We start from the raw sequence: 24398 nt of genomic DNA on the forward strand, positions 1-24398 counted from the left end.
CCATCAGAATTTAGGCTTTCTAGCATAGCAGGAGAAGATCAGAATGACAGGGAGAAGGCAACTGTATTCTTAAAGCTCTAGTCTCTCTCTTTGGCTGCTCAGCATTTTTAGTTATGACTGTCACATGTTTTGGGTAAGTAAAAAGGAGTTATTGGTTAACTTCAGAACAACTGCAGATCGTTGATGGATTTAGTTTCTTGTACGTGAGCAGTTATTGGATAAAGCAGATAATTTTACCACCCCAGCCACCTTAAATTTGATACCATTAAATGGCAAACAGGGTACACTGCAAAACGTGGCAGATATCTATGGAGGCAGGCCCATTTCTGCAAGAGGAAGGAAATCCAGAAACAAGGAGGAAGAGGTATGCTTCCCGCATGCTTGCCACTTTGCTCATCACACAAATAGCACTATTTTGACCTTGACTTGCCTAGTTTCCCTGCATGGTTCATCTGCGTAAAAAAATAAAAGGACTTTATAAATTCCTAGGAAATAATTTGCTGTATGAAGTTCTAGAGTTTGGCTATGTTTGTTGTTGTTGTTTGAGTTGGTTTTTTTTTTTAAATAATCAAAATAATAGTTGTGTAGGTCAGTCTGTCTCAGAGAGGTTCTTGAACGTGCATACACGTAGGTATGACTCTGTATATCTAAATCCTGTTGTGATAAATATAACCATTCCTAGCCGTCAGTGATGTAAGATGTAATGATAGCTTAATACTGAGAAACATGCATTCCAATTTTCTTTATTTTCATTAAATGAGAGGTTTTATGGAGATTAGTAAATGCTAATATGGTGATAGTAATAGTGTGGGGTGTTTTTTTTGTGGAACCTTACGTGTTTTAAGTTAACCATAGTAAACTCAATTTCAGTGTGACTGAAACCTATTTCCTTTCTTTGCCTTAGGAATATTTGGCAAGATTAAGACAGATCCGGCTACAAAACTTTAACGAACGTCAACAGATCAGAGCAAAACTTCGTGGAGAGAAGGTTGGTTTGAAAAATAGTCTTAAATACTTATGGAAATTGGCTGCAGGATGTATTCTTTTATCCCTGCAGGAAGAGTTTTCTCATAGGCAGTTTTATATGTAGACATATATTTTTGACATTTAGTTCTGTTCCACAGTTAGTGTACTTCCATCTCTTCTTCCAGAATGTGCAAAATCTGTTTTGTTATTTCAGTGCTGGGGGTGGAGTTTCAGTGCCTATAAACTAACAACATTTTAAAAACAGCACAATGTAAGGTGGCATCTGAATTTGACACATGAATTTCTCGTCGAGCACTAGCTTATTTATATTTGTTTGGTTATAGCAACTTCTCTGGAATTCACTTTTTGACGGTGCTCCCACAGAATACATATGAAGCAATTTTTTTAATACATTCTGGAGGTGCATATTGAAGTTAGAAGTGCCTGGCATAAGCTCAATTTAATCAATACACTTTTTTTTCAAACATTGCGTTTCCAAAATATGTTTGCGATACAACAAAACCAGGGTAATATGTTCATAAAGTAGATTCAGAATGAGCACTTCTTAAGGTGTCAGATGAATAATCCAAGGCACCCTTGGAAGCAATCCATTAAAGCACTTAAGTTTAGCGCTTAGCTGAAGAGGCAATCTAGTAAATAAGGTCCAGAGTTTGTTTCCATCTTTTCATTTACCTGCTGTGTGATTTTGTACTTCTGTCTGTTCTTCCCCTTCCTGTCTGTTTGTCTTGATGGAGTGTTTGGGTTTCCTCAAGTGATGACCTGCTTACATATTCACCTTGTGCTTTGTGATTTAAAACTAGAGAAATGTTCCTGCCCTGCCCAATCCCCCTTGAAGCACCCATATTAAGTGCTTTCATGCATCTTAGGTATAGTGTGTGGACATAAAAGGCAAAAGCATGCCCAGTACTGCTCAGTTTCTTTGGACTCCCATCCCAGCTAAACAGTTCCACATTGCCGTAGGTTTGGGGTTGTTTGGGTTTTTTTAATGCTAAAATACTCTATTTATTCCTGTATTAGTGACTTCTTTTGAGTTGTTTTCTTTGTTTTCCTTAACCTTGATTGTATCTCACTGGTGAGACGCAAACCCACCAAACTCACCTTGATTGAGGTGCAAAACTTCTTCAGTGCGTTGAAGAGGAATCCATGCCTCTTTAAATCTAAAATGAATGATCCAGGGCAAAAGTTACATATATTCCTACCTGAGCAGACTATGCAAACCGTGTAAGGTGTGCTAGTGGCTAAGTCTGACATGGGACCAACATAGGCCGTTCTCCTAAGTTTGTCTTAAAGAGCACAAGGGAAATGAAGATCTTGTGAGTCTATGAAGTTACCGTAGAGGCTGGTCAATGAAGTTTGTCCCTAGCACTGGCTCACATAAAATGCTAAGCTGATGCACCATAAGCCCATGCTATCTTAATTGCATTTGGTGCTAATTTCACTCATAACTCTGTTTCCTCTGCTGTTTTGAACCAGCTTAAAACTGCTGCAGTGGGACTGGTCATCTCTATACACACCCCTACAAAATCTTACTGTGTCTCCTGAGTACCCTTAAAAGTGCTAAAATGCTACCAGTATAGATCCATTGCTGTACTGCACCGCGTCTTTCAGTTTTTTCACTGAGCAGGTGCAACACTTCCTCTCAAAATTAGGAGCACCCACACTCTACCTGCAGTACGGTTAACTGCAGAAGTAAAGGTACTCTCCAGAAACCTTTTCTCTGGAGGCCAAGGCTGCTTATGTTAGTAAAATCAAACAAAATTACTGTTACTATGACCATGACATTAATTCTCTGTGTGCGTTATTAGGCATATCAGGAAAGTAAATTCCATTCCCAGTGACTGTACCTTACCTGGGGTAGTGTTGTGTGCCCCAGAAGGTATGCTACCTACAAAGGAATAGAGAATAGATTAATATCTTTCCAGGAAGTAGGCCTAAACTAATTTTCAGAATTCAGAGACCAAGTTTAAGAGTTTGTTTTTCTTGCTGACCTGCAGATGCAAACTTAGCATGAAGGCTGACTTCTAGAGGAACACCATCTCAGACCAAATCTTGTCACAGATATGTTTATTTCCTTATATTGATTAACGATTTTATATCTATCACTACCGCATAGTATACTGTACTGCATAGTATCCCCTTTTATATACAGTAGATGAATATATGTATTCATTCCTTTGCCTATGAAGAGTGCCAAATTATTTTTCTGAAGTTTTTCTGTCTCCAGTGTTCTTTCCAGTCATCTTTTTTTTCTTGTTAGCTGACTGAAGCCAAGGTGGACATGACCTTAGCTTTTTTTATTTTCACTTAAAAATTAACTAAAATTCTTGCTTGTGTCTAGCCAAATTATTTCTAATAATACCCTTTTTCTTATACTGCAAGAAGCCTACTAAATAGACCTTCTAAATAAAAGGCCTGCAGAAGTTGGTCATGACCAATAAAGAACTCCTGTTGGAGCCTTTTTGCATAGCTCTGTCAGTCTGTTCTGTAAGTAAGAGTATGCAGAGGCCATGGAAAGAAGTGAGAGAGATTGAAAACAGGTATCAGAGGTGAACCTTATATATTGTTATTTGTTACCATTTCCCCCCTCACCCATTCCACCTTCTTTGGAGCACATACAGTGGAAGAAACTGGAATTCTGGAGCATAGGACCTTTCTTGTATACCTCACCTGCAGAACATGCAACAGCAGATGAGAGCCCAGCATTGTTAGGTCACTTCCCTTGCAACAGTAAGCACATTACTTTCTTCCTGGCTTGTAAAAAACCCCCAAAAAAACGTGAAACAAAACACTGCTGCCCCCGCCTCCACCCAAACAAATAAAAGAACACACCCCCACAAATCTCAAAGATTAAGGTCTGTCCAAGTAGACATTACATTTGAGTGAGGAGTTACCTAGTGAAATTATGGCCCGTGTTAGTCATACACTCAGTATAAATGATCTGAGTCTTCACATCGCTCAGCTTTTAAATACGTGAATTAATGATAATTCTCTGAGGCCTCTTGCTTTGCAGAATGAAGCTGCCGGTTCCGATGGACAAGAATCAAGCGAGGAAGCAGAACTGAAACGCAAAAAGTTAGAGGTGCAGAAGGTAATTGTGGGGAGGGAGGAAACGGAACTTCCTTAGTTTGTTCATACATCCACTACAGGAGGTTTTTATTTTAACTGTATTGAGCTAACAACTGTTCAACTGTTTTATCTCAGTAATTTTGAAATATGTTGTGACATAGCATAGCAAGTCAAGGATTTTTCCTGTCCCTGCCTCTGAAATTTATCTCTAGGTTAGCTTTAGTCCTAAAGGCAATTTGGTATAACTAAAATTGCATTTTGATACTGAAAGGGAAAGGGAAGATGTACTGTAAACAATAACAACGTTATTTTAGTTAAAAGAATAAAGGCAGGCAAAACTCCTTACGTGTGCTGACATGGGCTGCATGTGGATTGGAAGGCGAGCTATACGCCTCTGATGAAGTACATTTAAAGAAAATGTGTTTCACAGAAATCCACTGTTTGATTGGAACTTTATTCCATGTGGTGTTCTTATATCAATAATTATCTCTACCATACAATACATAGAAAGTGTTACTCTATTCTATGATTTTTTTTTTCCCCATCAGCTGCAAAGAGCAATGTAAAAACAAGCTAAACTTATGCCTAACGTTAAAACTAGAGGTGAAAGAGCAACTGAAGCTTATTATGTTTATGTTGAGTAAGTTTAAACTGAATATTTAATGTTTTGTGATTAATACATTTGGCTTCAAAACTAATTTTAAGTAGACATGCTAATTTTACATTACTCTCTTTAAGATTACTATGTACACTAAAAATATAAGTTAGTCTTTTTTTGCTCGTTTGTTTAATATAGGCCCAAGCAAATGCTCGAGCTGCAGTTCTGAAAGAACAGTTAGAGCGCAAGAGAAAGGAAGCATATGAAAGAGAGAAAAGAGCCTGGGAAGAACATGTAAGAAAGTAAATCTGTTACATGCAGTCAAAGTATGTGGTGCCGTATCTTTGTATTACTAAAATCCTCTACTGTGATTTTTCAGGCTTAGATAATTAGTCTTCTGAAACTGAGGAGAGCATCTGTCTGTCAGTATTCCGTCATTAGAAGCTTAATCTTAGGTATATTTGAATGAAGAATTTGGTTCAAGAATTTAAGAACATCAAACCTAAGAATCATTAGGATCACCTTAAGTATTTTATTAATGATCTGTAACTTACCAAAGTGTAGTTAATCTTCTTTTGCTTATGTGTGCTGTGGAATGGCAAGTCCAACTAGTGATGTATTGCTACAAAAAGCAGGATGTTGTGAAGCTGATAAACTGTCAATCGTCCACGTGTGCAGTAGTCAGTTGTCTTTTGTATGAAAACGTGTAGTGGTGTCCTTTTCTAAGGAACACATGAGCCTATTTGATGACACTGTGTTTAATGTGCAAAGTCTTCAGGTTAATTTGTTGATTTAAATTTTTTTAATTGAATCTATGCAGCTGATAGCGAAAGGGGTAAAGAATCCTAATGTGCCTTTTCCTGTGGGAGCTACAGAACACAGTCCTGTGCATGGACTACAAGAGCTCGGAGCAGCTCTTCCTAAGCCACAAATTCCAGTGAAGCCTGGTACACCAGTCATCTCCATGACTTCTGCTTTGAAGGAAGTGGGTGTGGTAGGTACTTTCGCTAAGAGGGTAAAATTAATGGGAAAAAAAAAAAATTTGAAAAATAATTTTTAGAAGAATGTGTAGATTAGGTAGAAAAAATCGTTAAGGATACCTGTTGCTTCTAATTAGGGGAGAAAGGAAAAAAAAAAAAAAAAGAAAAAATGTGAAAAGAAACCAAAACTTGGAAGCTGTTAAAATACATCTGTACACTGAAACTCAAATGCCGTCAGTTTTGGATAAAATGGCTTATGATGAACCCTAGGCTGCAATTTCAGTTTTGATCAAGGCAGTCACGATTAGTGGAAGAAGACATCAACTAACCAGCATTCTCATTAGCCTCTTGAGGAGGGGAGCTAAGGAGTTTGTAACCTGGTGGAAGGGAGAAAGTAAATTTTGAATGATAGGACTATTTTATATTAATTCTTGTTTTCAGTGAGTTTGAAACTATGTGCTGAATATAACAGAGAATATAAAGTTTAAGAGACTTGAATCTGATAGTGTCATCTGTTCTTGTTGTCTAAAACAGTATTAGAGGCTTCCTAGTTTCTGTTTTCTGTGATCTTGGGTCCTGATACTGTAAATGCTTACATGTTTACCTCAACTACCACCATTTGATTTAAGTAACAATTGTGAAACTGAACATATAAATGAATCGCTGTACAATTTGAGTTTTTAACACAATCTGTGTTAATTGGAATGCTAACTTCCGTGGTTTTACTTAAACTATTTCTAGATTTCAGTGTAGTGTGGGATTATATACTGTGTACAACCCTGAAGGCTATGAGAATAGGGAATATAGTGAAACTTAGTGCTAAATAGTGTGTATAAAATGTAGTACACTGAAAGATGTCGGTTGATAGCTGGAAAAATAAACCAATTGTGTTTTGACAGATACTCTAAATCATTAGCACATTTTTTCCATGTGGATAGCTTGTCTTACAGTAATGCAAGACGGTGACTAAAACGGGCTAAGAATTAGCACACAGAGCAATTGGAATTGGAGAAGACCAGCCTTGTACACAAAGATTATAAGTTCTACATTTTTGCCTTCAGTTTTTAGTTTGGTTATCTTACATATCACTAAAGTTGTCTCTTCTCCCTTCTGCTTTTCTTTACAAGTCCTCCTTGACTCTGTCCTTACCACTTTTTTTATTCTCTTCTAGAATTACTCATTTCTAGCATTGGAATTTGGTGGCATTTTGCTGTAGAGGCCATATCTAGCTTTATCTTATACATTTCGTGCTCTGAACTTTTAGTTGTCTGCTTAAACTGAGTCTGATTAATTTGCTCACCACTTTCAGATAGTGAACAGTTCAAAGACAGAAGCTGCCCTTGAAATTCTGTCTTTGGAAATCTCCAGAAAAACAGAAGTATCATACGTTCTGTTTCAGTCTGTCTGCAGTTATCAGTGAAAAGGTTTTAGAGGTGATTTTTCGCTATTAACGTCTATTAATGTTCTCAAGATTTATTTTTTCTGACATATTTTTCTACATTGTATTTCATGCTTCTTCGACTTAAAGGATGAAAGTGTAACTGCTATCCAGGAAGCTGAGGAGGAAAAAAAAAAGCCAGATGTTGCAATGCAAGTATGTCGATTTGTATTCGGTTCCATTTAGTTTTCTTTTCCTTTTAAGAAAGGTACTACTTGAAGTGATATATGTTGGCCCTTATTTCAGAATAAACGAGAAATACTGCGAAGATTAAATCAAAATCTTAAAGCCCAAGAAGATGAGAAAGGAAAAAAGGAGTGTGAAAATATCTCGGAATCAGCTGGGTCTGAAGATGATAAGGAGCAACAAGAAGGAGACCTTCCACTTCTAGGAGATCGCAAAAAATGGGAATCTGGGGCATCTGAATTGATAGTTCCTCTAGCTCAGTTATCAATGGAAGATTCTCTCTCTGGAACAGACCGTAAGTACTTTTTTTGTCACTGTGATATTAGTGAATCAGTTTACCACCTGTAGTGTCTGTTTTTATAAAGCAAGTACTCTTTATTATTATCATCTTGTTACCAGTTGCATGTCGTCTGCCTCAAAAAAGCAGGTGGTTGTGTATTCCCTTGGATAAGGATAAGGCACAGGCTGAGTAACTAAATGGCCTGCAGAAGATTCAACAAATAACTTCCTAATTTTAACAAATAGTTAATTAATTAAATGCATGGGTACTTTCTTTGAGCTTTGTTTGTGTCTTTTAAAAAGGCACTAATTTAACAGAAGGAATAAAAAGCACTTAAGATATACAGAAGTTATACTTAGATATTCAAAATCCTTTTATGTTATCACTAGAACAATAAAAACTGAGGGTTTTCTCAATTTATGTCTGTTACTTCTATTGTGCCCTTCTTAGCTTTTTTCTTTTTTTAAATCAAGCCTGTCTTCAAATTTTCTATCTGCCTTCTCTGGTCTTCTGGGTGGAAGACCTTTTTCCTGGTTTCAGTGTGTCTTATTAAGGGTCTGCTTAACATTGTAGAAATAAATAATCATTGGGAATGTGACAGACTTCATAGCATAGTAGTGTTACACAACTAGGATGTTAAAAGATCAAGAAACTTCTTTTGCTCCATTCTTCTTTGTTGCTTTATATCCCCTGTTTTCCTTGGAGAAATGACAGAAACAAATGTCAACGTATAGCAGGACAAGAGACTTTTTAGTTTCCCATTTCAGGTAAAGTTAAGACCATCTCATGCCAGTTTTAAACATTTCCCGCACTGCTTTCTTTTGGAGTGTCTGAATTGCTGAAAAGATCTCCTGCTGCTATGAAGTTGCAGATGTTAACAGGCATTGAATAACTCCTGTTACTAAATAGCACTGGCAGAAGAAAAGCTATAGACTTTTGAGCACAGGCTTTAGGCTGTCTGACTTGGGGTGAGGTGACATGAGTTCTGGATTTGTAGTTTTTAATTTTGTGGAGGTTGCTTCTTTGTTTATTATATAGAAAGTGAATAAAAGTTTCTAATTTCTAAAAGTTTCTACGTTTGTGTCCCAACAGGTCAAACTCTGGGGGAAGTAATTAGGTTAGATCTTGGTGAACCCCACAGGAAAGTCTGGGGCAAAAGCCCTACTGATTCAGTCCTGAAAATCCTAGGAGAAGCAGAGTTGCAGCTGCAGACTGACTTACTTGAGGAACTAGATGTAAGAAATGGTAAGCACAGCCGGTAATTATCTGCACTGCAACAGACGACCAGTTTGTCTACCAAGAGCAATTTTGTAGTCATAGAAGCGTATTCTATCCTCACTCTTGCTTTCCACTTGTGAGTGTTGCCTCCGTCCTAAATGTCAGCACAAACTGATACTGGAAGACACTAAAACATTTCAAACTCAGTGAAGCGGTAAGAAAGTAAGAAGGATTTGCTGAAAGGGAAGGATCTTCATTTTGTTGAAAAGTCTTGGACTTTGCTTATTGATAGAAAAAAGTCTAGTTTTTAAGAGGATGTCATTAACTGAATACTGTATTAGCTAGGTCTTATAACCTTCTTATTAGCATATGACTTACCATACCAGTGGATTTTTTTTCTGGTCAACTCCTGCTTTTTGCCCTTTCCAAGGACAAAAGGAGTTACGTTTATTCCTAGTATAAACGTGTATTAATGATAATGTAGCAAGTAAAATTAAAATTTTCGTATTTCTAGCTTTTCCCTTCATAATAATTGTAATAAAAGCATGCAGACTTTTCTATTCTGTTTTCTTTTAAAGAAACAAAGATTCTCAATGTACCTTGTAGCCACATTACAGTTTATTATCAAACTGTGTCAAAGCACTGTTCAAATGATAGAATAATTTTGTGTTAGGTACTGCAGAACTTCTTGAAGGAGATCATCAGTCATCATCAGAGGAGAAGGAAGAGAAAGTTTTTCCTACTGTTGGAGCTCAGTCTTCAGTACCAGTTGGTATCACAGAGTCTGACATGACTATACCGAAAGAATCTCAAAGACCTGGACTTACCCAGGTGCCGAGCAAACCTGTTATGCTGGATGGTAAGTAATTTCATTAGTAATTGTAATTACAGTCTGTTTTCCAATTCCATGAGGGAAGTAATGACCCTGAATATTTTAATATCTTCCCTTAAGTAATGTGCAGTTTCTTATTGACACCTTTTAGGTAGGACCAAGTGCTTTCTATGCCTGTGTTGTAATTTGATTCACTAACGTATTTTGTAAATTTCCAGAAACCTTTTTTTTGTGCTTATAGAAAACTCTTTAGAATACAAGTGGGATTCTAAAGCGTTTCATATTTTTTGTTGTTGTTGAGGTTTTTTGTTTGTTTCTCCCCATCAGTTGTGCTGGACTCTTTTCCCCTGTATGATACCAGCACCCTGCTGACATCTGGGGGAATGTTACTGAGGTTTTTAGAAGGCATAGTTCCTTGGAACTCTAAGACACTTTTCTTGTATCAGAAACAAACTTTTAGTTCTGGAGTATAAAACTTCAGTTGCTTCTGCAAAATGCAGAAAATTATTAAAGCTGAAGGATTTAAGTATAATCTTAAGACATATAGTCTCTCTTGTCTTTTTGTTTCTTTTGGGTGAATTTTTAATGAGGTATATGACTTTATTAATTCTAGAGCCTGATGATTTGGAAGCAGAGATGTTGGAAGAAACAGAAGATGATAAAAAGCACCAGAGTAAGGAGAGTAAGGAATTTCCCATCACTGTTAATGAAGTGTGGGTAAAAGAGAAAGAGGATAGGTAAGTATCTCTCTTCTTCTGATTCCTCTCTCTCTGGTTCAAACAACTAGCTTTAACTAAGTAAGATTAGATAGATCAGTTAAAACGTTAAGCTTAGCTAAAGCTTCATTACTTGTCTGCCATGTTAGTTTTACTGTACTTGGTGACTTTTTCGGTAGACTAATGGCTATTTTTACATGGTGTTTCCCTGGGATGCGGTATTTTATAATAGGGCACAACATGACAGAAGAAATGAGACAACTTCTGAGAAACTAGCGCTTGACGAGATGCAACCACAAAAGGAAGCTCCAGAAGGTTAGTCAAAGTCTCTTGTTTTGTTTATTGTAGCTGGCAGTAAGCAGTACTTGAGCCATCCCTTCTCATTTCTTCACTAATCCTAAAAGAGCAGGTTTTCTGCTTTCATTTTCTTTTTTAGTTCATACTTCTAAAAAGCAAATTTCTGATGGATTAGGAAGACAAATTGTGGGTGGTATTTTTGCCACTTTGGAAGAAAATGTGTAACGACAAAGCTACACTGTATAGGTGAACAGGGCAGTGACCCACACCGATACTTAAAAGGGAGTGTCAGGTTTCTGAATGTTATAGCCTTTGAAAATGACTATTTAAAATGCTATGCAATCTGATTATTTACTTAATAAAAGTGTTGTTTATAGACATTTCAAATTAATATTGAGCTGCAGCTTGGATAAAAAAATGTTTTAAGCAGCTGCTAATGATAGTCTTTTATCTTTATTGCATAGAGGAGTTGCTTGCTCTTGGAGGTCTTTGAATAACTTCAGAAGGTCTGCATATTTTACAGTAGAAGAGAAAATACATCAGCAATACTGTCAAGTATCATTGGTGATACTATTGCATCTATTTATGGGTGGCTTAAGCAAACTGGTTTTTTTTTTCCCCCAGTGTTTAGATTAATTATGTTGAGGTAGCTTTGAAGAAATCTAGTGTAAGGCAGTAAGCAACAGATGAAAATGGATGACATTTCAGGCATGGACTGGATAGCGAGAACAGAACAGGCTATAGCTGAGGGCTGTTACCACAGAATCACAAAATTCTCAAAAGTTAAAATGAGAGAATTTCACATTATAATGTATTTACGAAAATAATCCAAAGATATTTTGGTACTTTTACAGCACTGTGTATTTTCCCCTTTAATAGTACAACAGAAATAAGTGAGTTTTACTGACTTCAGTTACCTTTTGCTTAAGAGCTTGCGGTTTTTAATCTATTTAGGTCTGTAATGGACTTTCTTTTACCACATCAGGAACTTGTTCCAGTGACTCTCTGCAACGTGAACCATTATTCCAGAGGGTAATACAGCCCACAGCTGTACCAGCAGCCTCGCCAGTTCTGTCAGCTCAGTCTTCACTGGAAGAAACTTTTGTGCCTAATTCACGTTCCATATCACCAGCAAAAAATAAAGGCAAAAGTTCATTGTTGATTGGACTGTCTACAGGGCTTTTTGATGCAAACGACCCAAAGGCAAGTTTAAAAAACTAAAAAAGAAATACCTGGTTTTCTGTAGTAGTATTATTCTTATTTTCTTATTGAGGCTGAATGAGGCCAGAACAGATGGCATAACTGTTTTGGCAGGTGTTTGTATTTGTCTAGCCATGTCTGCCCTGCAGTATGACTGCACTGTGCTCATTGTATCGGCAGGACTCGCACAGCAGTGAGATTGGCTGGTTTCACTGTTGAGCGTTCTATGTCCAGGTGTTTGTGGAGGAATGCCACCACTTCTCTGAAACATAACTGAGGGAGTTCATGAGGAAATTCCTAACTTCTCCTATCTGCTTTCTCCATTTTGTGCGGGTTTTCAGACTTATCACTGCCCTGCCATCATAAACACTGAACAGATCAGCAAAGGTATCTTGTCATTTCTGACAAGGAAGTGATTGGTTTTTTTCCTGTAGGATTTAACTAACTAGCACAAGTTCCTGCTGAGAAGCAGGAAGACTGAAGAAGAGTGAATGGAACTAGCTGCTTTCTTGAAGGGGTTTCCTGACCAGCTACACAGGGTTGAGTGGCAGCTAACAGTCTGTGAAATGAGCATAGGATGGTTGGAATGTGGTTTTGCTAGGGATTTAAAATATTTTAAGAACAGTTACAGAACTAATAGATGAAACTGACTTCTTAAATTGCGTACAATACTTGCCTCGTTTCTAAAGGGGAAAGTGCATAAAAAAGCAGCTGCTTTTTGGAGAAACAATGGTGGCAAGGGTTCTCTGGAAACTCGCACGCCTGCATTTACTCAATATGTAGTAAAGGATTTCCGAGGTGGTGGAATGCCAGGTAAGGAAGAATGCTTCATCTTTTGACTCCCAGTGGTTTTTTGTGTGTGCATCAGAGAAGTTGCACTGTTGATGGTTAATTGAATATTGAATAATACCTATTGGTTGATGCATTGCTAGGAAGCATAATATCAGGAATGGTGCTGTTTGTGGAAAAGTAAGGCTTCTTGACAAGCTTGCATCTGTTTTCACAGACCCATATATTCACATAAATGGATTTATGACTTAATTTTGATTCCTCAAGAGTTAGTCTATGATTATGTTCAAGGAGATAAATCACTTGGCACAGATGTGGGTATCTCTAGGTTTGCTTTATTAACAACTCAGAGTTGGGCCAACACCCCAAGTGTGTGGCAACTGAATTCCAAGTCTTTGCAAGTTTTATACCTTTTCTTTATCAATACACAGTCCAAAGTGTTGGTAAATCTTCACTGAAACTTTCAGTTTTTCATATTCATCACTTATTAAGTCCGCTCACAATCCACTTATTCAGCTGGGTTCGTCTTTTCTGGTTCCAATCCTTGGTTTTGGTTTCAGGTCATCTTCGGGTCGTCGTCCACAAAATTATCTTTTCTACTAGTCCTATATGGTTACAATTCTGAGAACTTCTTACATCAAGTACTTAAAGTTATTTAAGACTTAAGCAATAAGTAAAATTCAAACAATCCTAATTCTAATCTTATTTCGCTATGCTCAGCACACCTGTTACTAATTAATCACTGTTATTTTCTTTTCTTTTCCTACATGATCTGCATGACTGGGTTTTAAACCAATCCTGGGAGGGTCTATACAAAGGACAAAGGATAAGAACATTTTCTTGGCCTTTAGAGCAGCTTATTCAACTGTAAAATTTTGCTACAGTTAGCTTTCCTAGTTTATGAAGCTGTTTATCTGGCAGTTGGACAAGGATTCCAGAAAAGCTAACTTGTCAGTAGGGGGAAAATGAACATTCTTTGTACCCTTAACAGATTTAGAAAGTAGTGGATATGCTTTATAACGAAGTTCTTCAGCGTATCAGTATGAACCGCTTCACTATGTCACTTGTTACTGCGTATTTGGCACGTGTTTTGGCTGTGTTTGTCACGGAATTCTTACCAGATGAGGTTGATGTAATAGCAGAGAACTTGGGAAAAGCAACAGATGTGGAGCTGTTACTGCTGCAGTAGGCTTGATGAAAGAGAGTAACAAATTCCCTTTCCTTGCATCAAGAGGACATTCAGTACTTCTTCGCAGTTTCTGCAAATGTAACTTTCTAGAATTTCCCAAATATACCTCTGCTGCAGCTCTTGCCCAGAAACTAAGGAAACCTTTAGCAGGGCAGACGTAGTTGGTGTCCTATCTGTAGGCAGGTCTGTATGCTAACAGAAGTAGGCTAATAGGAAAAGAAGCATTTTTCCAAATACCTAGAAGCTTTCAAATGATGGGATAAAGTCAGTCCTCTAATTGTTCCTTTACTTCGGTAGTAGTGGTCAAAAAGGGTGGTTACTCCTTTGATGGCAGTAATATTCTGGCTGTGTGCTGACAGCTTAATACTTGAGCCAATACATGAGTACGCTGTGCTGGTATTAATTGCAGCTGAGGAACTAATTTTTTCATTAAATTTTAGGGGTTTTTCCTTAGGAGCAAACACTGAACATGCATGTATTCAGAGCTATGCTGAAGGAAGGTGAGGCTTATCGGTAAAACTTCTTAGTGCAGATTAGGTCTTGTTTCTTATTTTATTAATACTGTGGTGAATATTTAGTAATTTTGGGGGGGTTCTCAGACTTCTTAAAAGAGATCTGGTAGGTCACTGAGCAAATAGTTACTTTGTTTCCATGTTGCTTTATTTCCATTGTAACAAATTACTATTGTAATTTGAACTTCTTTATATACTATGGAACTGCCTTGAAATATACCATAAACAAATGTGACTGTTTTCAGTGAACAACCCAGAGAAATCATAAAATGTCATTTTAAAAAATACTCCTTTGTTGGCTACTTAAAATGATTCTGAGCTGTAAGCGATTGACATACATACATTGTAAATGATTGCATATATATTATTTATCTACCACAACATGCCTTTTCTTTAGATAGCCGTTAAGGTAACAAACAAATCAGCACAAAACCTGGATCTGTCTGTCAGTTGATGTTCTTAAAGCTTTCCAATTAGTGTAACCCATAAAGGCAGAAGGAATGCTTTCCTTTTAGGGGAGAGGCAAAATTCAAGGTGTCAAATTGCTGGACACATTATTATTTTGAAATTGACCCTGAAATGAAAAAGGATCCAAAAAAAAAAAAATCTAATTTTAAAGTATTTTGTAACCTCAGTCTGTCTTTAGTATTGTTACCAAACAGGCTGTCTATTAACCTTTGCAGATGTTGAGAACATGTTCGCTCCCAGATCTTTACAAACTGTACAGAACTTTAGTCGATGTTCCCAGCGTAGCAGATGTGCAGCATCAGCATAATCTTGAAACAGATGATACGGAAGATGAGCAAGCCAAAGAAGGACCCTCTGATTCTGAGGATATGTGAGTGTACCAAGTTTATCAAGTATTTCAACAGACATCTTAGATCAAGTATATTTTTGGGTAGACACTAGCAATTATACACAGTATACCAGCATGGGATTTTTACACAAATTTTTAAAATCCTGTATTGAATCACCATTTACTTTGACTCTTGTTCCAGAGAATTGGGAAGCTAATGGGCTGTACTGCTTACAGTAGCTGTGTGAATTTCTTTTCCAAATTCCATCCAAGATGCTATCATGTCTGGCTTCTGCACCTTGCATTACGCTGAAGCAGATCAAAGTTGATGGCTACCGCTCTTCTAGAAATAAAGTTTCTTCATATTTCCTTTCTTCATATTTTCTGGGAATCTCGCTCATTTGTCTTCCCTGTTGTTGTATTGGGATGTCCTTCAGGTTCCCCAGATTCTTTCAGGGGCTTCAAAATCTGACCCTGGCTCTTGACTATTCCCTGCAGCTTGGGTAGTCTGCAAGGACAGAATCATCTGGTGTATCTATTCTGATGAGATCTAGATCTCTTTTTGCTCCAGACATGTTTTTATCTGGATTGGGAATGATGTACTTGCCAGGGTTCTATAATAGTGCACGAATACAAAGATTTTTAAATTATCTTACTAATAAAGTTGAATTGAGGGCAAATCATCATCTTTTTATGAAACAGTCTGGTATCTGTTTAGCTAATCTTTATTCCCTGTGTCTTGCACGATGTAAGTGCCGTAATCATGTTGGACTAAGAACACCAATATTTGGCTTTCCAGTTTATTGGCTTAACAAAAGAAATGAGCTCTTCCTACAGGGTTTGTCTTGTAAAGTATTAATTATACAACTTTATATCACTTTCTTTTAGTATGTTTGGGGAGGCAGATACAGATTTGCAGGAACTCCGGGCCTCGATGGAACAGTTGCTTAGGGAGCAGCCTAGCGAGGAATTCAGTGAGGAGGAGTCATCTACTTTAAAGGCTAATGTCATCGAATGCATAACAAATGGTACAGAGCTGGATGAAGGAGATGAAAATAACCCCAGCAGTGAAAGTGCACTTAATGAAGAATGGCAGTCAGGTATAATTTTTATTTTACCTGTTTTATAAGTTATTTATTGATATTAACAATTCAAACACAGGGTAATGTTTTTGTATTGTATACTTACAATGAAATAAAGTTCTAATTAATAGTTTGTAATCAGAAGTTTAAAACAGATAATATTGAGACTTTCTGAATGTTAAGGTCAACATCTAAGCAACATTCAGTGTTGCAAATTAAATGTTGGTTATTTGTTAGGCAGTGATTATCTCTAGTTTTCTAAGACTTGTCTTCAAGGAAGATCAAAGACTCTGTGCACATCATATGTTTTGAATAATTCATTACTGCAATGTAAGAATGAAAAAGAAAGAGCAGTTGACATGACTGGAGTATCTGGGATCCAGCTTACATTACAATTAAGTAATTTAACAGGCAGTCAAAAGGAACATGAAATTATTAATCTTGTCCTTTAGCCCAAAATAGCTATTAATGCAGACAAACTAAAAATGAGACACAAAAATTTATTACTGCTTTTAGCATTTTGCATTAGCTATACACAGTGGTGTGCTGAAGTCTCACTTCTGGTTTTTAATATCTGCTTCATATAGAAGTATTTTACTACTGCTGGAAAATAAAGTGCATTTAGAAATATAGGTATAAAAATATGTAGAAAATCAATAACTAATCTAAAACATAACTTTTGTGTAATTTTGGTTTAGTGAGGACAATTTAAACAAATTGAAAAGCTGTGAATATACCTGTAAGGTATTATCTACATAATACATTCCAATAAGTATTTAAGGTAAAATAAATGTAGATAATACCATCATCTTTAATTTTTTTGACAGTGCTGATGTTACACACTGATAACATACAATACCATCTGTTTCTATGATTCTGTTGTTGTTGCAAGTGTTACAGTATTAGGTGTCAGTGTCCCCACCTTCTAGATTTATGCTGTTTCATCAGAATTGCTGGTTTCATTGTTGGGGGTGGGAGGAGGGCCTTCAAAACTCAGGGGAACGCACAGAACTTGCAACCAAATCTGTTCAAGATCCAGAAGTTAAATCACAGAATCACAGCACAGTGGGGGTTGGAAGGGACCTCTGGAGATCATGTAGTCCAACCCCCCTGCTAAAGCAGGTTCATCTACAGCAGGTTGCACAGGACTGTGTCCAGGTGGGTTTTGAATATCTCCAGCGAAGGAGACTCCACAACCTCCCTGGGCAGCCTGTTCCAGTAAAGTTTTTCCTCATGTTCAGGTGGAACCGCCTGTGCTCCAGTTTGTGCCCGTTACCCCTTGTCCTGTCACTGGGCACCACTGGAAAGAGCCTGGCCCCGTCCTCTTGATACCCGCCCTTTAGATATTTACAAGCACTGATAAGGTCCCCCCTCAGTCTTCCCCAGGCTAAAGAGCCCCAGGTCTCTCAGCCTTTCCTCACAAGAGAGATGCTCCAGTCCCCTCATCATCTTCCTAGCCCTCCGCTGGACTCTCTCCAGTAGTTTCCAGTCTCTCTTGAACTGGGGAGCCCAGAACTGGGCACAGCACTCCAGATGTGGCCTCACCGGGGCAGAGCAGAGGGCGAGGAGAACCTCCCTCGACCTGCTGGCCACACTCTTCTTAATGCACCCCGGGATACCATTGGCCTACAGGATTAGAAGTCAACTAATGGGGTTTTAACCCATATACCACTTTTCTTTTTATTTCAATGATAATTTCTTATTGATGTGACTGTTGATATCAGGGATGTGGTTAGGTTTATACCTTACATTAGTCATATATAGGAATTGAAAGTAGCAGAATTTTAATACTAACTCACAAAGTCTGTGACCTACCAAGCAATACTGTGTATTTTTTTAAAGACTTGGTATTATAAGCCCTGAAATCCAAAAAGTTGTATATTTTTCCCTGGGTAGATAAGTCCTTTCCAACTCAAATTCTTACTGAAGGTAATATTTTTCTTGGGCAAAAGCAGTTTTCATTTAATAATAGGACTTCACATAGGGATTCTATCTTGTATTTTTAAATAGATCCTTTTTTGGTTAAACTTACCTAATGTTTGACTACTACAAACCTATTTGTAAGGTTTCTGTAGCCTATAAGCAAAATCATCTTGATTTCTCTCACATGTCTTATTGCACCAACTGGCATACTGAATTTGCCACACAAAGGAGATGCACTCATAAAAGAATGAGGAACTTTGTAGGTAAATTAGTACTGGGTTTTTTAGACTTGCTCCATGGAACAAGATCCATCTCAGTGCAGAAACTAAATAACTGATTCTTAATATGCATGTCCTTATTTTTTGCTAGAAGACAGCTGCTTCATTAAGGAGCTCATTTCCCTAGCATGGGTGGGACAGCCACTGAACCCTGCATCTGTTCCATCTCAGAAATACATGGAAAATGGTTGTATGGAACTTGACCTACTAACGTTGCTGTGCTAAATAAAAGTCTGCTTTAAGACCATACGTTGTCTCCTTCAGTATGAATACCCTTATGGCTAACTGTCAGAGTGGGGGTTTAGAGGAGATGACTAGGGGCTACCCATTTGGGATTCAGAATTTCTATGCTGTCAAGAAAGGGCTGTTCCCTTGCAGGTTGCTCAGAACATCTGCCAACACCGTCTAGTGCTCCAGAGCTTACCTGCTTTCACTACATTTAGAGGTCTGTGTGGATATCAAGTTTAGGGGACATAGAAACAACAATAAGAATGTAGGAAAACTGAGGGGGTTTTACTGTTGTTTTCTTTCTTTATAGATAATAGTGATGGAGAGATTGCCGGTGAATTTGAAGAATGTGATAGTATCTTCAGCCATTTGGAAGAGTTGAGATATAACCTGGAGCAGGAAATAGGCTTTGATAAATTCATTGAAGTTTATGAGAAAATAAAGGTTTGTGGAATAACCTCAAGTGGAAAATATTTTTAAAAACAAATGCCTAGGGCTGTTTACTGTGCCAGTAACTAATTGCATTCTGTGACTCGAATCAATGCTTATTTCTTTAGTCTTTTATTCTCTTTTGACACACTGAAATATTAACAGAGAAAATGCCATGCCAGTGGATTAGAGAGGAAAACTTCGGGTTTAACCATGAATTTCATTTAATGTATTTGAACTATTTAATTCTATACCCATTTTAATTTTGGCAACATGGATTGTCCTTTTTCCCAGGCTATACATGAAGATGAAGATGAAAATATTGATATTTGTTCAACCATAGTTCAGACTATTCTTGGAAATGAACACAAACACTTGTATGCCAAAATACTTTACCTAGTAATGGCCGACGGAGCCTACCAAGAAGGTAATCTCACTGTATCCTGGCAATTATGGCTTCTCTTTTTTCTTGATCATATACAATAGGTTCTAATATACTTTAAAAACATATTTGTGCTTTGTTATATTGATTGGCTAAATTGATAAAAATAGTTTTTTTCACAAAGGGTGTTTTATTCCTGCAACAAAACGTGGCAAACTTTGATTAAGCCTGCTGCCCGCTCTGACTTAACAGTGTGTATGTACACAGTCAACTGTAACAACTGTTGTCTTATGAAAGGTGCAGTATGATTGTTTAATTTCTGTGAAACAGCTACGCAGGTTGGGAAGATGGAAGTCTAGAATAAAACTTTCAGAATTAAAAACAATTTTATCTTAAGAATTAATGAATTTTTAGCTAAAATAATAGTGTCCTTTCCAATACTCCACTTTAACAGGTTGCAGTATCACTGCTTTTCTGAAAGAAAATTTCCTGTGTCTCTATCCTATAATTGTAATTTTTGAGAAGAACTTGATGTGGACGTGCCATCCATCTTAGTTTTCAGGTGGTTCAGTAATACATGAAGAGAATTGTCTTCCTTGGGTGCCCTGCCTAGCATAACACTGATGGCTGGCAGACGGACAGTTCCTAGCTCTTCCAGAGTCACCCTATGAAATAAGACACAGGCAACTATCAATGAGAAACGGTTTTGGTTTTCTTTTCCTCTACTGTCAAAAATTTAACTGCAGTTATGTAATTTTAGATTTCTGATGATGGAAGTCTTTACTGGAGAGGAAAAAAAAGAAATCTCAAATGTCAACTGTTTTTCTGGAAATCAGCAGCATTCTATATTGGCTTTAGAAATGTGTGCAATGATCACTATTTAATGCATTTCAATTTTGAAAAAATATTCTAATGCATGTTAACCAATGTCTACTTTCTGCATCTTTTAAATTCTTTTATAAATGTGTTGCAATAGCACAGGATGGCACAGGCTTTCTGTGGGTTTTATATGTACATGCCTGGGGAGAAAAACTCTTAAAAATTAGTTTTAGAAACATAATAATTAAAAAAAAAAAAAATAAGAATTCTAACACCAATTACAGTTTCCCAGTTTTCTTTGCTACTGATACAGAACCACTCGGTAAGAATAACCAGTACCATGTTGTTTTCATGCTGTATTATAGAAGTATGACAGAGAAGTCTCTGAAAAATATTTTTTCAACCACAATTTATTGATTTAATGACAGAATTGGAAAGATACATTGTAGTAGTTGATTTTTCAAGGATCCAAAGGACTGGCAATATAGAACAAGAAGAAAATAGTAACTACAGGGTTACCAATTTCTTTTCCTTGCCACTTGCCTTACGGATATTTTAATACTAGTACTAAAAGGCTTAAATGACAATTCGCTGAAATGTTGGCATACAAATTGTAAGCTGTTGTCTGAGTGAATCCTATTAAAATGAGCTGACTTTCATCTTGCAGACTGCTGATTAACAAGTGGCTGTTTTTAATAGCTTCAGTTCTAATTCTGTATTTTACAAATCTATGGTAACATACAAAAATGTAAAGAAAAAGTAGGTTTTTACATTTCAGACATTTAAAGACATGTAGTAGTTCAGTACTAAAGTACATAAAGAACTATATTTAAAGTAGGTCTTTAGATTTCAGACATTTAAAAAGTCCCATGCTGATAAAGAGGAATAGAGGACAAGTGACAGTCCAGTAGCACGTTTGTGAGCTGCTGTCTCAAAAGTTTTGACTCTTCAAATAAGAAAAGTTAGAAAAGAAATCTCTATTGCTCTTTACTAAGAGGATTGTTCTAACTGAGGCAGGCCACTCAAGATGAAATTTCATCTTAAATTCACTAATCCAGGAAAGCTGACGTGTTGTTCAATATTTGTACACGTAGTGCTTTCAGGGCAGTTTTGGTAACAGTCACCTCATTGGTGACTGACTTGGTGAGTTCTTGCTTACTAAATTGTGGTTTCTAATTTGTTTTGTAACCCCACCTTGATTGTGTGTGTTTGTCGCTCCTTTTCACCCTGTCTCTCCCCCTCCTGCTTTTTACAGATAATGATGAATAAACCTGACTCAGGAAATTCCTTAATGCCGTACTACGTATCGGTGTTTGAAGTCTGCACAGCTGAATAACAAACTGTGGAGAATGTAACATGGGGCAGGAGAAGCAAGACTTCAAAAAAGAATGTTGATTGTATGAAAAAGAGGAGAACCATGCCTTTTAAAACTGAAATACCTATACACTTCTCTTGTGTGTACTTGCATATGTGTCCATTGAATATTAGATGCCCAAAATTTCAAAACAAAACAAAATAAAAAAAAACCAAACCTGTAACCTCTCAAATTCCAAAAGAAATACAGAAAGGAGAATCTGTAGATGTTCTGATACAAAACTGAGACCTGTAATGTAAACCAGAATTTCTGCCGTATCAACGGGTGGCTGGTATTGTTAAGCAATCAGAAGCATTACTTGTGTGTGGAAGTACCCCCTTCTGGCTGTTCACTTACTTACTTCAAATAGCCTCACCTACATAAAGAAATTACCTCATTTTTATTGACCCTCATGGTTGTATTTTACTAGCATCTTAATCTAGTGGTCCAGTTTGAGTATTTCACTTTTTTCTTAATAAAAAAATGACTGTATATCAAAGCTGAAGGCTTCCGTCACCTTTAAACCAGTGTCATCTGAAATATCTTAATGGTGTTTCTAAATCAAGGCAAACTGGTACTTCAGTGATCATTGAAATGTCTGGGGTTATTTGAGATTGTAAAATTCATTTGGAGCTAGAATACTTTTTTCTAATATTTTTCATCCTCTTCCCTTTCCCCTTCCCCAACCCCTTCCCAAAATCACATTTAGCTCTTTTGAATTTTGTAATCTGGTCAATGATAATATAGTATGCCGTTGAATTGAAGAGAGTGGGATTTTTCTAGTTTGTTTTTAAATTCTTATGTTACACTCATGGCTCCAGCAGCCACAGGGGAAAATGAAATACTGCAGACACAAGTGCCGTGTAATACTTCTCTTCTTTTGGCTTCTGTTTTGTAGCTTGATTTCCACGACCCTAAAAGAAAAAACAGGTTTCTTCTGACCCACATTCCCTCGTTCCTCCTGTCAAAGCACTACTATACAGGGCAGACGTTAGGTGTGCCGTTGTTTTCCAGTCATCCCCTCCAGAACAGCTTTATTGGCTTACCCATACGATAAGTCTCTTGTTACAAACCTGATGAGCTGTCAACCTTTCCAACTGCCGTGTTGGAGAAAAATAGATTTATTTTTTTTCAGCTATAGCCAGTCACAATCTAAAACTGTCAAAAGTTACTTTTGCACAAAGTAAAATCAAGTATATATATATATACATATTATTTAGAACTGTCAAAATATGTACATGATTTTTGTATAATTGTTTTATGGTGTTGTTATTAAAGTTTTGCCCGCTGAAAAGTGTTAATTTTTTTTAAACACATTCAATTCTTAAAGGTAGACCAAACTTACTCTGTTTCAGCTGTATCCTGGGAACCTGTGATGAGAATAAAATTAATAATCATAAATGCCTTTAATATTTTTTTATATCCCTATTTACTTGATATTCACCTCTTGCTTCATCTGATGAGAAAGTATGATCATTGTAAACAGAGCTGGTTCTGTCCTATGCTGCTTCTCTTCTCCTTCCCCTTCCTTCCTTTTTTTCTTTTTTTTTTTTTCTTTTAAACTTCCCACAGTAAATTTTTTGGGCTTTTCACTAGGCTTCTCTTCCATTTCACTTTTCACTGCTGAATAATCTATTCAGAGGCATGATCCTCATGAGTTACATCATCCATGACATTTAGCAAATGCACTCCAAAGACTAATAAAGAATCTGCATTATTTTCCTTTTTCAGGTTTGCTTTTCAAATCACACCTTGCCCACCTTTTGGGGGAAGGGAGGACCTAAAACCTTTAGATTTAAAATAATATAGATTAACCATATGGAAAGAATAAAATATACCAACTGGTATATTCTGCGCTCTGTGGTTTTGATTTTTCTCAAGGTGATACAATCCTAGGGAAGTAAAGGGTTGGGGTGTGTTTAATTCTTGTTGAGATCATATTATTGACATTCTTCATTTCTTATGCAGCATGCTGGCTTGCTTCTGGTAAGAACAATGGACATAATCTGCAGACTTCAAGCTTTATGGACCTAGAGCATTTTATCAATTAATGACTTAAAAAATATGCACAGATTGTGCACAGCTTTTCAAAAATAATGTTCAGACCTGCCAACCACTACTGGCTATCCTTGAAATCCCTCAAGAACTAATTTAAAATTGACAGAGTAAATACGTTTGTCTGCTAAAGAAATACTTTTTTGTTCTGAAATTTTAAATCCCTAATTAATGTATACTATAACAACATCAAGAACAGTGTGACTTCAGGATGATTTATTGGTCTGTGTGTAATAACAGTGAAATTAGTTGAGCATTTGGCTTGTATTCCTATTACATTCACTATAAAGAATTCTCTGTTGTAATTCTAGTAGCAAATTGAGATACATAAGGGTGGTTTGGGCATAAAACATACTCTCTAAGCTATTTCACGTTATGTCCCTGTCCTCAGTCTTTCTTCTTGATCCCTGAGGCCAACTGTAGTCCAGATGAGGAATCTTTAAAAAAAAAAAAAAAAAAAAAACAAACCACCAAACAGCCCACAGACAAACCCCCAAACCCATACATAGTGCCTCTGATGTGCTGCCCTGCAGACATGACTAGTCCTTGACACGGGCATCTCCTGGCTGACTGTGCTCTCTAGCTGCAGGTACACCTCAGCTTTTCTGACCTTCAACGAAAGGAGTAAAACCCCAGCAGTGAGGCAGAACTAGAGCGAACGTGGGCTTGTGGCCTGCGGCAGGAGGATTGAGGCTTGACAGCTGCCTGGCTTTCTTTTGAGCAATCCTACTCCAAGCATTGGCGCCTAAAATCTTTTGCAAAGA

The 24398-nt window shown here is 37.1% G+C and overlaps 1 protein-coding gene across 1 annotated transcript in view; it reads left to right on the forward strand.

Moving 5' to 3' along the window:
- The window catches only part of NEK1 (NIMA related kinase 1), a 48294-nt gene extending 25320 nt beyond the window's left edge, over window positions 1-22974 (forward strand). Inside the window, exons 19-35 of the mRNA XM_086464908.1 lie at window positions 281-364; window positions 905-988; window positions 3998-4075; window positions 4850-4945; window positions 5472-5645; window positions 7160-7225; window positions 7316-7550; window positions 8628-8780; window positions 9427-9612; window positions 10199-10322; window positions 10534-10616; window positions 11584-11801; window positions 14972-15126; window positions 15973-16184; window positions 18906-19039; window positions 19319-19451; window positions 21481-22974. Of these exons, the coding sequence (XP_086321034.1) occupies window positions 281-364; window positions 905-988; window positions 3998-4075; window positions 4850-4945; window positions 5472-5645; window positions 7160-7225; window positions 7316-7550; window positions 8628-8780; window positions 9427-9612; window positions 10199-10322; window positions 10534-10616; window positions 11584-11801; window positions 14972-15126; window positions 15973-16184; window positions 18906-19039; window positions 19319-19451; window positions 21481-21494 (2229 nt within the window). The 3' untranslated portion in view covers window positions 21495-22974. The remainder of the gene's footprint in view (window positions 1-280; window positions 365-904; window positions 989-3997; window positions 4076-4849; window positions 4946-5471; window positions 5646-7159; window positions 7226-7315; window positions 7551-8627; window positions 8781-9426; window positions 9613-10198; window positions 10323-10533; window positions 10617-11583; window positions 11802-14971; window positions 15127-15972; window positions 16185-18905; window positions 19040-19318; window positions 19452-21480) is intronic.
- Window positions 22975-24398: the final 1424 nt, after the last annotated feature.

The sequence above is a fragment of the Leptosomus discolor genome, chromosome 4 (genome assembly GCF_034619465.1).
Source record: "Leptosomus discolor isolate bLepDis1 chromosome 4, bLepDis1.hap2, whole genome shotgun sequence".
Taxonomy (NCBI): domain Eukaryota; kingdom Metazoa; phylum Chordata; class Aves; order Leptosomiformes; family Leptosomidae; genus Leptosomus; species Leptosomus discolor.